Source organism: Rhincodon typus, chromosome 26, assembly GCF_021869965.1.
Source record: "Rhincodon typus isolate 14 chromosome 26, sRhiTyp1.1, whole genome shotgun sequence".
NCBI classification, from domain to species: domain Eukaryota; kingdom Metazoa; phylum Chordata; class Chondrichthyes; order Orectolobiformes; family Rhincodontidae; genus Rhincodon; species Rhincodon typus.
Window position 1 is genome coordinate 24,790,487 of NC_063357.1, and position 14,958 is coordinate 24,805,444.

A 14,958-nucleotide genomic window follows, 5' to 3' on the forward strand; every position below is an offset into this window, starting at 1 on the left:
GAGAGGGATTTAAAAGTAAAGGTGGGAATTTTAACCTGGAAGCTTGGCTTAACCATTTGCCCCGCGTGTCAGCAAGAACAGCAGTGAAAAGTAAATGGGATTCGGTGCGAGTTAAGTCATGGGCAGCAGACGTTTAATTCAGGTTTGAAGACGTTACGACCCTGAGACCAGCTAGCGCTGCATTGGAAATAGTCAAGTCTAGACGCAGCTAAAAAAAACGCGGAGAAGGATTTCAGCGGCAGATGACCTGGAACCGTGTGGATTCAGACAGTGACAAATATCGACCTGATATCGATTCATGTCATAACGATTGAAGTCAGCCATGTACCATTAGAAACTGCTGAGCTTTCCCTTCACCTGGAAATTCGGGAAATATTTTAATCCATTGAAATGCGTCTTAGGCAAGATCCATTGGAAGAGGTGGGTCTGAGGAGGTGAGCCGTTTCCTCATTTATGACAATGATCTGGTGTGTTTGGGGTGTTTCAGAGCACCAGTAGACATGTCCAGAATCAGGGGCTCCATGTAAACTTAGAATATGGATAATTGCAATATCTGCAGTCTTTCCAGGTTCAAAGGCAGTACAAAGACATTCAAACATTTCACAGAAATTACTTCCATCAATATGATGTTACCATGGCTATGAAAATCCTGGGGGTATGTTACTCATGACAGATTGAACTGCCGTTTAAATAAACCTCTCGTGATTATGTTACAACGCCTTGGTACTTAAAATAAAAATTAATATTTCAATGTAAGTTAAATTAAAATCGCATCTAATTTTCAGTATTTTGCATTTAATCACTTGTGTGATATTGTCGCTTATAAAAAGCATGGAACACAATTCTATAGCCACTCGAGGCGAAGATGATTGGCGAAAAATGGCTCTACAATGCTCAAATAACCTTTACGGTTCCAATAGAGGTGATAAACTTAGTAATAAGTCGCATTTTTTAATGAAGGAATCTAATAGGAACATGCTACTTCCAAATCATAGAATCCCCCACAGCGTGGAAACAGGCCCTTCGGCCCAACAAGTCCACACCGACCCTAACAGCATTCCACCCAGACCCATCTCCCTAATCTACACATCTCTGAACACTACGGAAAATTTAGCATGGCCAATCCACCTAGCCTACACATCTTTGGACTGTGGGAGGAAACCCACGCAGACATAGGGAGAATGTGCAAACGCCACACAGACAGTTGCCCGAGGGTGGAATCGAACCCGGGTCCCACCACTGAGTCGCCTAGAGCTCACGCTCACCGCTGAGCTATTAACTCTGACACTTATGGGGAAGTATTTAGATGCCTTGCTCCTCGTAACATGTATCGCAAAAATCTGCCCTCGCAAACGACAATGTCCCACACGTTAAAGAAAGTGAAAGGATAGGAAATCGGATTGGGAGCGTGCTGATTTGCACAAAGTAGGGCGGGCACGATTCACAGAGCTGAATTGCTGCAGTTTATTAGCAAGATATTAATCAATTCCCATAGCTTTCTCTGGATGCTGTTGCACATTTCCCACCTAAAGATAGAATCTCACATGCTGAAGGATCCAGTCACACCAGTTTAAATACATGAGAAAGCTTGGCAAAGGTTTTTGTTTAGTGTTATTCTCCCATCTCAGAGCCAGGAGACTTGGGGTCCACTTCCCACCTGCTTCAGGGCTGTGTGGAAAATTTCTGAACAAGTTGGTTAGGAAAAATATCGAGGTGCAGTGGTGATGTAGTTGGGCTCAGTATTGATGGGATTCATGTCCCATCCCGAGCTGTAAGTCTGCCCGAATAGGCTTTTTTTTAAAGAAAAGTTTGTGAGTCTTAAGTTTCATTTATTGTTCCAAGTGAAACGTGTTCTGTGTACATCCAACTTGTGTCGAATGATTAGGTCAGGCGGGATTTTGGCTGCAATGTCTAGGTAAAATCCCAGAGGATAGATACCCGACAATTATAGTTTCGAAGTCAGAGTCCAGGTGGTTTCACGTTGGTTCAGAATGGAACAAACAGCAAAGAATGAACTTGAGTCTTTCCAGCCCGGCATGGTCCCATTTTCCACCTGACACCCACACCCCCCCCCCCCCCACCCCTCCAACACGGGGATTGTAACTAGACACTGAGATCATGGCTTTGGATTTGCACGTATTTTCACAGGTCAGGATCACTTTTCTCTCCTCACAGTGAAAGAGTAATAGTGATACGAGGCGAGATGCTGGCTACAAACCAGTGCAGATTGAATCTAATCAGGAGTTTCTGCATCTCTGACCCGCTCTCTGACTGACAAGTGTTTTAGTTTAAAGGGTGCCGTTTGCAACCTCGCCACTCGAGCTCACTCTCCCTCCTGGAAACTGACGAAGGGACAGTCCTGCGGGCGGAGCTGAATCTGAAACGCCATCAAAATAAACCCAGTGCCCGGAACTCAGATCGCTAGCCCCTCCCGCATTGCGCCCTGTTGCCGGCTCCATTCTGAGGGAATTTGCTGAGAGGTGGATCCAGGGGGAGGAGCTCGGCATCTTGTGGCAGCTCCGACTGTCCCGGCCAGACATTAAAAAGCCCCAGGCAGGAGCCAGCGCTCAGTTCCTGCAAATCCATTGCATCCCTCACTTTTGATACAGGAGGAACTGACAAAGGGGAAAAAGGACGAGAGAATGCACTCCCTTTCCCTGTTGCTCTTAAGCTTTTGTTTGTCCTTCCCGAGTTTGGAAGCAGGTAAGTCTCCTGTTCGTGGTGATGCTTCAATTGGAGACAGTTTTCATCAATTTTTATTTCATTTGTATAACAAAATGTCCAAGTGTGTGTGGTGTGGGGGGGGGGCGGGGGGGGAGCCACTTTGATGGGGACACTGGGAGTTCTGGCGCTGACCATTTTCGGATGAAGCTGGAAGTGCTGCAATGGCGTGGGCAGGTGCAGTGAGGGAACTGCACTCACTGCAGGACTGAGCCTGAGTTACAACAGCACAATCTGCTCAGCTGCTGACCCCTTCAGATGGCGTTAAAATACAGTGCCACCCCATTCCCCACCCACCCGTCCCCACATGCTGTCGGTTTGAACTCCTCTTTTATCTTCGGCAGTTTACATTAATTAGTTTAATGCAAGTGTTCAGATGGCCCAGAATAACCAAAGGAAATTGATGATTGAAATCCCGAGGCCAGAAGCCGGTCACTTCCCCGCCGTTAGTCATGCAGCGCTCTGCACAATTGTAACTGTGCGGTCATTTCATTCGGGGGTTACTTTCCCTGTTCTTGGGCCATCGCTGCGAACGCCTGGAGCTGCTGGTTAGCGCTGAGTTCAGTTCCTCTGTCAGAAATGGTCACCCCGTTTTTTTTAATATATTGGTGCACAGGGTGCACTGTCAAACTCGTATGGTCGGGTTCTCATCCCCAACTTACCTCAATATCCTATAACCCCAGTAGGGTTCTATCTGCACAGCGTAATGATGGCATTTATATATGAACAATTTCGCGCATTTGTACCGAATTAACAAAGGAGTTGCGATGCATTTAATCAGTAGCATTGTGTGTGAGTGAGTTAACTAAATGTAACCTCCCAGAGGCAACGTAGAAAACAGGTGGTCGAGTTCCTTTATATTAAACCAGCTGTTTTTTTTTAAGAAAAACGCGAAAAAACTGCGGATGCTGTAAATCAGACACAAAAGCAGAAATTGCTGGAAAAGCTCAGCAGGTCTGGCAGCCGCTGTGGAGAGAAATCAGAATTAACATTTCGGATCGAGTGACCCTTCCTCAGAAACAAAAAAAGCAGAAGTTGCTGGAAAGGCTCAGCAGCCCAATTCTGAGTAAGGGTCACCGGACCCGAAACGTTAACTCTGATTTTTTTTCTTCACAGATGCTGCCAGACCTGCTGAACTTTTCCAGCTATTTGTTTTTGTTTCTGATTTTTTTTTTTAAAGTTGAGTTTTCTTGTTACTTCAAGAGCAGCACAGAAACTGTACAGCGACTGTGTGAGACATCTGCTCTGATGATGGGTATCACTGCACACAGGACAATAACTTGTTCAGGTACGCTGGGACTGCCAGGATTCCTGAGGCTTTTGCAAGCTTACAGTGGCAGTCAGTACTCTATAGCGCCTCCTGCCTTCTCTCGCTCGCCCTGGTTCTGCTGGCGCCGCGGTAGGTGCTGTCTGACTCTGCAGCGGGCCCATGCAGGCAGAGGCCGTAGTGCTCAGAGCAGCTCAGCACTTGCTGGTGACTTCAGCAGCCGAATGGCATGAAGGGAAGTTCCTCAGGATCGAAGTGGGTGAACAGAAGATCCTTCAGCCCAGTTCCCAGTGGCTTTGTTCTGATATTGACCTCAGTAACACTGGGCTGGGGAAAGGGTTTCTACCCTACTGAACAGAGAGTGGGTAGTCAGCTAGAGAGGTCTGTCAGACTGGGCTACGACTTTCCCCAGGGTTGATTCAGACTGCTGTCACTAAATCGGGATGCAGGGGGAAAGTGAAAACTGGAACCAAACCTACCTTAAAATTTCTGTAACTTTGTCAACTCATCTGCAGCTCCCCAGGGTAACATTAGAGTCAAAAAGCCTCTGTTTGGTATAACGGTCCTGATTTTTGCTATCAGTGTTGGGAGTCGGGTTAGCTCAGTTGCCTGAACAACAGCTTTGCGATGCAGAGCTACACGAGTAGATAGCAAAGGCTCAGTTCCTGTACTGGCTGAGGTTACTATGAAGGACTTCTTAACCTCTTCCCTCACCTGAGGCATGCTGACCTCAGATTAAACCACCACCACCACTAGTTGTCTTTCTCTCTAATGAGGTAGTGGGACTATAGCAATTTAGCTTTAGTACTGTTGGAGCACTTTCATGAATGATGGAGTGTTTTAGTAACTTGCAAATAATCAACTGGAGGCAATCTCAAGAAGCTGTGTAATACTAATACAGAATGGTTCACTTTCATTTCCATGGCAAAGTTATGTCATTGACACTCAGCATCACCCAGTTTCAAGAATCTGTTAATATGAATATACTCAATGAAATAAGGTACACATATTTTAAATACATAGAATCTCTATGCAACAACAGCCACTGCACACCAAAAGTAATTAATTGTGAAGTGCAACAAGGTGCTATAAAAATGGAAGCTGAGTCCTGTAGCAGACTGGCCTCCATATTATATGTGAAACATATACTGCAGAAGTGCTGCAGAAAGTTCAACAATGATTTTGAAGGATGACACCAGAAGCAAAACTGTCAGTATAGGTTGAACAGGCCTGAGCTCTGCTGCTATATGGAACTATTTACTGAGAGGTTTGTGCTGTTGTAATGCCATACACATCTGTCTTGCACTGTCCTCACATCTATTGTAGCTGGTCTGCACCTGTTCTGTGACATCTGCCATCAAATTACACCAGGTCAACCCTCTCTCTGGTGCCCTCCGCTCTGCCTTCTAGAAGAGATCCCTGTAACTCTTCAGTCCTGATTTAAGGCTGAAGTGCTGATGTTTTCTTCCTGGCTATTTATTTGTTTTCCTTATAGAATTAATATTCACATTTCAAAGTCCTCTATTCCTTCTGTAGATCTTCCCTTATTGCCCAGGTTTCCGAGGCATACTGAAAAGTGTTTAAAATGTACCATCTTTCTCACCTGTTACAATCTTGGGTTTACTTGTTGTTAACACATCTTTCACCTTCACGAATTTACTTCTGATTATCTTCATCCTGCTCCTAATTTTGGCATTCCACCTAGCATCTTCTGTTGTTATTTATCCCAAACAGACAAAAGTACATACTTGTTCCAGTGGGTTGCTCCAGTTATTTCTAATCTATTCCTTCTAAGTCTGTTGTTTCTAATCTTTTTGGTGTTCATACTCAGTCCACATTCTTAATTTCTACATTTTACTTGGAGTATGATGTTTTGCAGTGCCTCTTCTGATTCTGCAAGCACTGAGTCATTGGGATATGGCAAGCTTGTCACATCCTTATCTCTAATTTTAATCCCTGGAAGTATTTTTGATTGTTGTGTATGGATTTAAGAATTTGGATGACAATTCACAGCTTTGTCATACTGCTGTCTTCACTTGAAACATGTCTGATTGTTCATCTTCCAGCCTGACACTCAGTGTGTGTTCGCAATATATGCCCTGGATAAATCTTACATCTTTGCAGTATCAATATTAGATTTCAGAAACGCATCTATTAACATTTTGGTGACAAACAGTATCAAATACTTTTTCATAATCTGTGAAACACATGTAAATGTTTTTGTTTACTCCCAGGTATTTAATATAGTTTGTTCTTGGGTTAAATATTGCCTCTGTTGTGCCTGCTTGTTTCACCAATTTCACATACATGATTGTTTCTTTCTATCATGTTCAAGATCACTTTAAAAGGTGACTCATTCATCTTACGGTTTAAAATGATTACAAATCACTGCTTTGGATATCTTGGCCATCTTACTGAGGGATGAATAACTCAGGTTATCTAGCATAAATTTGATCACATTTGTTATAACATCTAATTCTGTCTCTCCAAAGGGTTTTAGGTGTTCTACTGTTACTTCATGTATGGCTAGACCTTTACCTATACCTTTAGTTTCCAAAGCATTCCATATCTCTGATATCATAATGTTCAGTCTTTTAATTTACCTGTCTGCCTTCAGGATTCTCTCGATTTAGACCGTTATACAATCAAATCCTTGAATATTCTATCCATATTTTTGCTCCTGTGCCCCTTTCAAATATATTTTATCAACTTTGTCTTTTGCGCTATCTGTTGTCATCCCTTTCTTTCTGTCTGTCAAAGATGTCACCTTGTGGCACGTAACTCTCATTTTGTAATTTATTTCCAGCTCCAATACTTCCTTACCCATCTCATTAACCATATCTCTTAAGACCTGGCTGGTTTAATTTTCTTTACAATTTCATCAAATTTGAGTGTTCCCCTTTTGATCATTGTTGCTAATCTCTCATCTGTAATTCACTCTTTTATATTTGCATGTTGGTAATGGCTCCTTCTTATAGGATTCTATAGACTCTCTTTCATGTTTTTTCCCATTTGCTTTCTGTTTTTTTTAAAATTCTGAGATCAGTTTGTTCCGTTTCCTCAATCCTGAGATCTGAGTCAAAAGTTTTCAAAAACTCTGAAGTGATTTGATAGGGTAGACATAGGAAAGATATTTTCACTAGTGGGGGAGCACAAGGGGTCATTGTTTGTGCACGAATAAATGTAATGAGGAGTTCAAGAAAAACAGCTTTTTACTAAGTCAGTGGTGAGAATTTGAAACGTGATACCATATCATGGCTGAGGCAAATAGCATAAATGCATTTAACGGGAAGGTGGAAAACAAATGAGAGGCATAAAGGAATTAATATTTTATTGCTAGGTTGGGAGGAAGCTCATAGGGTGGAGACCCTGTGGTATAGAAGTTTTGGGCTGACTTGTTTGTTTTTGTGCTACAAATTTCATGCAAGTCCTTTCTTGTTTAATAGATCTAACTTTTACCATCGATTTCTCTGGGAGCCTTTCTTTACTGAGTATATCTGTTTTAACGGGGATCATTTTCGGGTAGTGTTTTTGAATAACTTTTGCAGATTTACTTTGGTTTATAGGTTGTCTTGAGTTTTTCAATCTTAGAAATATTTGCAAGGACATTTTTCTCATCTTTTTACGAATTTAAAAAAAGTGCTCCCTCCCTCTTTCTCTCACCTAAACGTTAATTTTTAATATTAAAAGTCACTCTGCAGTGGCTACTTGACGCTGCAGTCTGGCTACTGCAAAAGAATCCTTCATGCCTGTCCCTAAAATTCTTACATTATCTCTCCGTGTTATTGTAGGTTCTGATAACTAAATAATTGTCTGAGTTTCCGTTCACATTATTTAAATTACAGTACTGCAGTAGTGTAAACAATATGAGATTATATGTCCCCATAATCTCCAGGATTAATTTCAGGAGAGATCCTGTTAAAAAAAGAGAAAAAAAAACAACTAGAATTTTTGTGCCTTCTGGACATTCCAAAGCCCTGTATAGCAACTACGTACATTTGAAGTCTAGTCACAGTTGTAATGATGGAAACATTGACAGCCAATTTGTGCAATGAGATCTCTCAAACATCATTGAGAAAATGAGTCAATCATCTTTCTTTTGCTGATGTTGTTTGAAAGATAAATATTGGCCAGGAAATTGGAATAAACTCCCCTGCTCTTCAAATTCTGTGCAAAGTAACATAATGGAATCTTTTACAGTGATGTTGCAGGACAGATGTGGCCTCAGTTTAATATCTGATCTGAAATACGCATACCCATCAGTATTATGCTGAAGTGTCAGCCTACATCAGTGTTTGCGTATCTGGAATGGGACTTAAACCCACAACCCTTTGACTCAGCCAACAGTGATGCCATTGAGCCAAAGCTGACATCTCAAATTAGAATGAATGTGACTTTTGAGCAACTCTGAATGCACAGTTATTTTAGGATTGGCAAACATTTCCTGCAGCTTGAGCAGAACAGTATAAGCCACAGAACAGCTCTGACATATAAGAAATGAAAGGCATTATGAATCTTTAGCAATGCATTGGACAGGACGAAGGACAGAGATTCTGCAAAATAAGCTTTAAGCAAAAGCATACAACTGGAATTTCAGGGCATGCAGACAAGGGTCAATTGTTCAATGTCAAATTCCTGTCACAATGAGCCTAGGTGGAGGATGAGTATTCTGGGAAGGCCAGAGATCAATTTTTCATTTATAGCACAATCTACAACCTATCATCAATAAAAATGCTAAAGTTGACATCAAATTTTAGCTGGTGCAAATCAAAGGTAGTTTCTTCCTGGGTAGCACAATTTGAATACTGCCATCCTTATGATTTAGGCTGCATTTAGTTTTGACAAGCCTGATCAGCACAAGAAACTTCACATTGCTTGCTCATAGTTATTGAAGGTGGCTGCTAATCTGCCTGGCCAATTGGCTGAAAAGTGTTGATTTAATAATTTAACCAATTATCAGAAAAGATCCATCTGATTGTGGCACAACAAGAAAGAGGCTAATGCATGTGTTTAAGATCGATTTAATGTGAAACCAAAACATGTGAGATACAAATAATGTGTAATGGTAAATTGAGAGCTACTGGATATCACAGTAGTTAGAAACCTATCTGAAGCAAATGTGTTGTAGCCTCTGTGGAGAGAAGAAAAGAGTTAACATTTCAAATCCAATATGTTTATTCTTTGGAGCTGAGGAGAGTTTCCTTCAGTCACAAGAAGAGTCATATTGCTAAGAGTTAATATTAACTCAAAATACTACAGATGCTACCAGACCTGGTGCATTTCTTTAGCACTTTCTGCTTTTATTTCAGATCTCTAGCATCTGTCATATTTTGCTTTGGTAAAGGAAATGGGGTTGGGGGTTACTGGGCAACACATCTTTGGACATGAAGGACAGTAAATGAAAGGAAGGATGTATGTGTCAGAAAATGTTAATATATTGCTGACAGCAATTGTACATTGGTACAATGGTTTTGTATCTTCAAGACAGACTATAAAATGAAGCAGTGGAAGTTAAAGTAATAGTTAAGCGATATACAGGAGGAACACAAGGGAACATATTGAAATGGTATCTTGAATCCAGAAAGAGACCGAAAGGACAGTACCTTTGATATGAGGAGTGAGTAAGGGAGAGGGAAAATCATCAAAGATTTCAGATCCTAACTGCTGTTCAATTTCTTCAGCTGAATGAAAGACATGCAACATTTCCTGACTTCACACCATCCTCATCTGTCCCTTTTTGTCTGCCTACTTTACCTCTGGTCTAAACTAAACCAACATGATCCTGGCTGATCTCTGACATTCTACTCCCACATTCTAATCTCTATCAAATTAAGGTCATCCAAAACTTTGCCTGTGACCTCACATAAAGTCCTATTCATTCATCACCTCTGTACTCACTGACTTACCCAGTCTCCCAGGCAAGCAAAGTCTCATTTTCATTTTTGTTCTCGTGACCACGTCCTTGTGCATCTCAGAAGTTGTAAGGGTCACTGGACTTGAAACATTAACTCTTGATTTTTCTCCACAGATGTTGCTAAACCTGCTGAGTTTCTCCAGCAATTTCGTCTTTCATTTCATGATTCTGATTATACACTCCACTATTTACTGGAGAGATCTCTTCTGCCACTGCTATATGCGGCAACGGTTTCCAGTGTGTTGTCACGGGGCTGTTAATGCAGAACCTCAGGCTAATGTTCTGGTGATAACAAGGTGTAGAGCTGGATGAACACAGCAGGCCAAGCGGCATCAGAGGAGCAGGAAGGCTGACGGGGTTCTGGTGATGTGGGTTTGAATTCCAACATAGCAGATGGTGAAATTTGAATTAAATAAAATTCAATAAAATAAATCTGGAATACTAGCCTAATGGTGACCATGTAATTGCTGTCAATTGTTGTAAAAACCCACACAGTCTTTCAGGAAAGGAGATCTGCAGTCTGGTCTACATGTGACTCCTGACCCACAAAAATGTGCTTGGAGCAATAAATAGTGGCCTGGTGAATAAATGGTGATGTAAAGAACATCTTATGAATGAATTTTTTAAAAAATTCAGTTCGTTGATTGATTGACCTTTGAATATATCCTTTTGCCTCTGTAGCAGAGACAATAAATTAGAGAATTGTTTAAGTGGTTTTGAGTGTTCTATGCTAATCCTACACAAATTCTATTTTTGCCCACCCTTACTTTGATCAGTGATTGTAAAGCATGAGTTAGAGTAAAACTGAAACAACTAGGTAATACATGTACATGTTCAGTTAGATACAGACATAAAGTGACAGTTAGCCACAACATGGAACATGTGAAAGCCTTAATAACTGAAACTGTTTGCCAGTTTATCTTTCACAGCCTATGATAGTCCTTGGTTATAAAAAGTTCATACGAAAAATTGTATTGTTCTTTTGTATTTAAAGCTGATCGTGTTTTACAGCAAGGAAGATATTGTTTAAGATACCCGAGTACTTTGATCTACAATTGTTTTCAATTCTTTGTTGCAGCTATCAGAACCATTGCCAGACAAAATGTGGATGTGAATCTAAGTGTATTTGTATCTGTGTGTGCAACTTTAACCAAGTTTTTTTTTTCCCCATCTGAGTATGTTGTCGATTGGGATGTACATGATGCACTATCTCATATTTTGATAGTACCTTTTCAACAGGAAAACAGGATTTATTTTGTTGATGTGAACAATTGAGGACTTTTTGTAGAATGCTGTGGAATTCAATTACTGCACGTTAGCTGAAAGGCTCAGTTGTATGAAACCTCAGAGGGATGTGATTTCAAGCTGGGAGAGTGAGATTCCCTTTCTCATTTGCATTATTCAGTACCTCTTTTGAGCGACTGAACTTTCAAATTATAAATTAATGCCATGTTTGTATTCATGCACTGGAACCACACTTGACCCAATTTAAAAGGGAACTTGGCCAGACTCAGCAAGCCAGTTTTCTTTTAATTATAGTTCTCTTTTTCTCTAAATTTTCTGTCTTTATTTCCTTTGGTGCAGTTTATTACAAATATTGTGTAATAAAAACTGCCTGGTTGTCTTTCTTTGCCATTCAGCTTGTTTTTCTGTTCACCAAGAAATATTGAACAAACCTTCTTTGCAGACATTAGGAAAAGTGTTCCTTTAATACAATGAAAGTCAAATTAGCAATTATTTAATGGCTATATAGGCAGAGTATGGGCTCACAAAAACTGAAAGAGAAAACAATTAAAACAGAAGAGATTGATAGAACTAAAAGGCAGTAAGGAAAAAGAAAGCACAAGTTACAGGATTAAAATAATAATTTACAAGTATTGTGAGCTTCTGATCCAGAATTCTTCACCCAGTCTAGTTCTCAGTGGTATAATGTGTGGCACACCCACAATTACCTGACCATAACATGTTTAGAAAAGTGCTAGCTAATCAGAGGTCATTTGGATTTTGGCTCAGATTGAAATAAGCCTCTCGAATCCTATTATTTATCATTTCCTCATTTAAACTTGGGAAGCTTTGAACAATTACTAGTAAATCTTGCAATAACGCAAATTGACAATTCTGCTGTTTGTAACTGATCAGTGATAGGAATGGCATATAAAAGTAACATAAGGGCCATTCAACGTCTCTGCGTTCAATCTTTCCTGCCTGGAAAGAAACAAAGCAACTGTCTGAAATTTGGCAAATAGTACATTCTCAGTGTGCTGCTGATAGCTTGGGAGGACTTTTCCGTAGCTTTGCTGACTCTTGTGATGTTGGGAGTGGATGCCAGATGTGGGGGCTGGGAAAATAGTAGGATGAAGCCATTTAAGGATGCATCCTGCTACCAGGAAGGTTTTCACAAGGCAGGCGTACATGCAGATCTGCAGCTGATTCGAATACTGAAGGGTACGTAGATGGTTTGCCAGCATTTTGCTGGAGTGGCCCCACTTTACATGGGAGGGGGGATGTGGAAACACGCGGTGAGGAACCCATCTTTCAGCCTCTCTTTAAAAGAAATGTAACAAGTTTTCCTTCTGAGTGCGCCTTTGGATTCTCGTTTCTGCCTCGGCAGCAACCACTTTTCCTGCTTTGACCGATGACGTTTTCCACCTAAGGCTGCTTTGAAGTCTCTAACAGCAACATGTCCACTCTCTCCAAGCAAAAGAAGAGAATTCTGGATGAAAGCCATCCTGGGTACTTTTTGAAAAATTCTGGCTTCCCTGTTATGAAAAGCAATGAATGTAGAAGTTTTGGAAAAGATGGAAATACGTTTGAGAGAGCACCAAAAAGACTTATGAAACTAATATCAAGGATGATTGACTTCAGTGATGAGGAGAACTTTGAAAATCTTGGGCTGTTCTCTTTAGAACAGAAAAAAATAAGAGGACACCTAATAGAGGTTGTAAAAATGATGACAGATTTTGATATAGTTGATAAAATAATCCCTCTGGCATGTGGGTCAATAAATGGAAGTTCTGAATAGTTAATTCCTGGAGCACACTCCCACAGTAACACTGGTTGAAAGTAGTATTGATTGATATAGATATTTTATGTCTCTGAAGCCTGAACTGTTACTGACAAAGAAGTGAAACTTTGAAAAGAGTCTCATGCTGCATCAGCCAAGCGTTAAATTAGCCTGAACTCTGAACTTAATTCTTAATATCAGTTCAAACAGAAACTGCTTTGTATAAACAAAGTAAATAGGAGCAGGAATAAGCTATTTGGCCCTTTGTGCCATGAGTGTCAATGCAGACGCTCACTCTATTTTTTTTGTTTGTATTTTTGTGTAGAGACAAAGCATATAAAGTGTGAGGGATCCTCATGTGGCATACTGTTGGTGTCCCTACTCCTGGACCAAGGAGGCCTGGGTTTAAGTCCCACCTGCTCCAGAGGTGTGTAATAGCATCTCTGAACAGGTTGATTAGAAAAATAGGTAAAAATTAAATCTCATAAAATGGATGAATAACCATGATACTCCTATCTCTGAAATATGGAAGAATAAGGAAATACAGCCAAGTCTCTCAATATAAGATTCGGTGGATTTTGTTTCTAATTATATGGAAATGTTTCTGAAATTTAGACTTTATTTGAAGATTGTTGTAAAGCTGTGGAGGTTTTGAATGTACGTTTGGGGTCTTGGGTTAATAACTGTAGAATATTTCAAAACTAATTGAGGCTTTTTAAGAAATAACTCAACTTTGTTTTGCTTTTGTCTAGGTCACTGGTGCTATGATTCTCAGTCTATCAACTGTGGTAAGGATTTAACGTCACTCTATTGGTGGTAGTCTGCATAAAGGTAGTAGACTGTAGCATGTAATATGCAGTAACGCAAACCTGTTCAATGCACTAACCCATTGCCCAGAAATTTTGAGATTATTGTTATTCACTTTAAAAAAGAGAGACAAATAGTGTAAGGAAATTGTTAATAACATGTTAAAGCCAAGGGGCTGTCAGAGTTTGAACTGTATTTTATATGATGCAGGTTTACATTAGAAGACTCCCTCATTCAGGTGCTATTTTTTGATTTTGAATTAAGCAGAGTTTCATGAATGCAACCAATAAATCTTGATTTAATTAACTGAAGAGGCTTTTATGATAGATTATGATATGCATATCAAGGTTGGTTTTGTTTTAAAAACTGTTCTGCTTGACTAGCTCCACAAAACCTTAAGACTCACTTATTCTCCTTCAAGTTTACTCCGTGTAACTCTGGTATATTTTGTGCTGTCTCAAGATTCTGTTAACAATAACGCAGTCAAGTTAACCCAGTACAGTGTTTCAGTTCTAGGCTGCCTTTTAATTGTGTTTACAGCAATAACATTTTATACTTGTATAGTGCCTTTCAAATTTGGAAAACATCCTGACATGCTTCACAGGAACATAATCGAAGAACAAGTAGAACTGAGGGACATAGGGGAGGTGGCTCATTGAATGGTACACATGGATGACAGAGACAGAGGATCGGAGCTGGGTCCACTGTTTTTCATCATTTATATGAATGATTTAGATATGAACATAGGAGGTATCATTAGTAAGTTTGCAGATGACATCAAAATTGAATGTGTAGTGGACAGCAAAGAAGGTTACCTCAGTACAATGGAATCTTGATCAGATGGGCCAGTGGGCCAAGGAGTGGCAGATGGAGTTTAATTTAGATAAATGTGAGGTGCTGCATTTTGGAAAGACAAATCAGGGCAGGACCTACATGCTTAATGCTAAGGTCCTGGGGAGTATTGCTGAAAAAAGAGACCTCGGAATGCAGGCTCATAGTTCCTTGAAAGTGGAGTTGCAGTTGATAGGATAGTGAAGAAGGCATTTGGTATGCTTGCCTTTTTTGGTCAGTACATTGAGTATAGGAGTTGGGAGGTCATGTTGTGGCTGTACAGGACATTGGTTAGGCCACTATTGGAATACCGTGCGCAGTTCTGGTCTCTGTTCCTATAGGAACAATGCTGTGAAACTTAGAAGGGTTCAGAAAAGATTTACAATGATGTTGCCAGGGTTTGTGCTATAGGGA

General features: G+C 40.4%; 1 protein-coding gene across 1 annotated transcript in view; it reads left to right on the plus strand.

Moving 5' to 3' along the window:
• The first annotated feature begins 2,588 nt into the window (after positions 1-2,588).
• LOC109914651 (carbonic anhydrase 4-like) overlaps positions 2,589-14,958 on the plus strand; it is a 37,244-nt gene continuing 24,874 nt past the window's right edge. The window contains exons 1-2 of the mRNA XM_020514262.2: positions 2,589-2,703; positions 13,659-13,694. Of these exons, the coding sequence (XP_020369851.1) occupies positions 2,643-2,703; positions 13,659-13,694 (97 nt within the window). The 5' untranslated portion in view covers positions 2,589-2,642. The remainder of the gene's footprint in view (positions 2,704-13,658; positions 13,695-14,958) is intronic.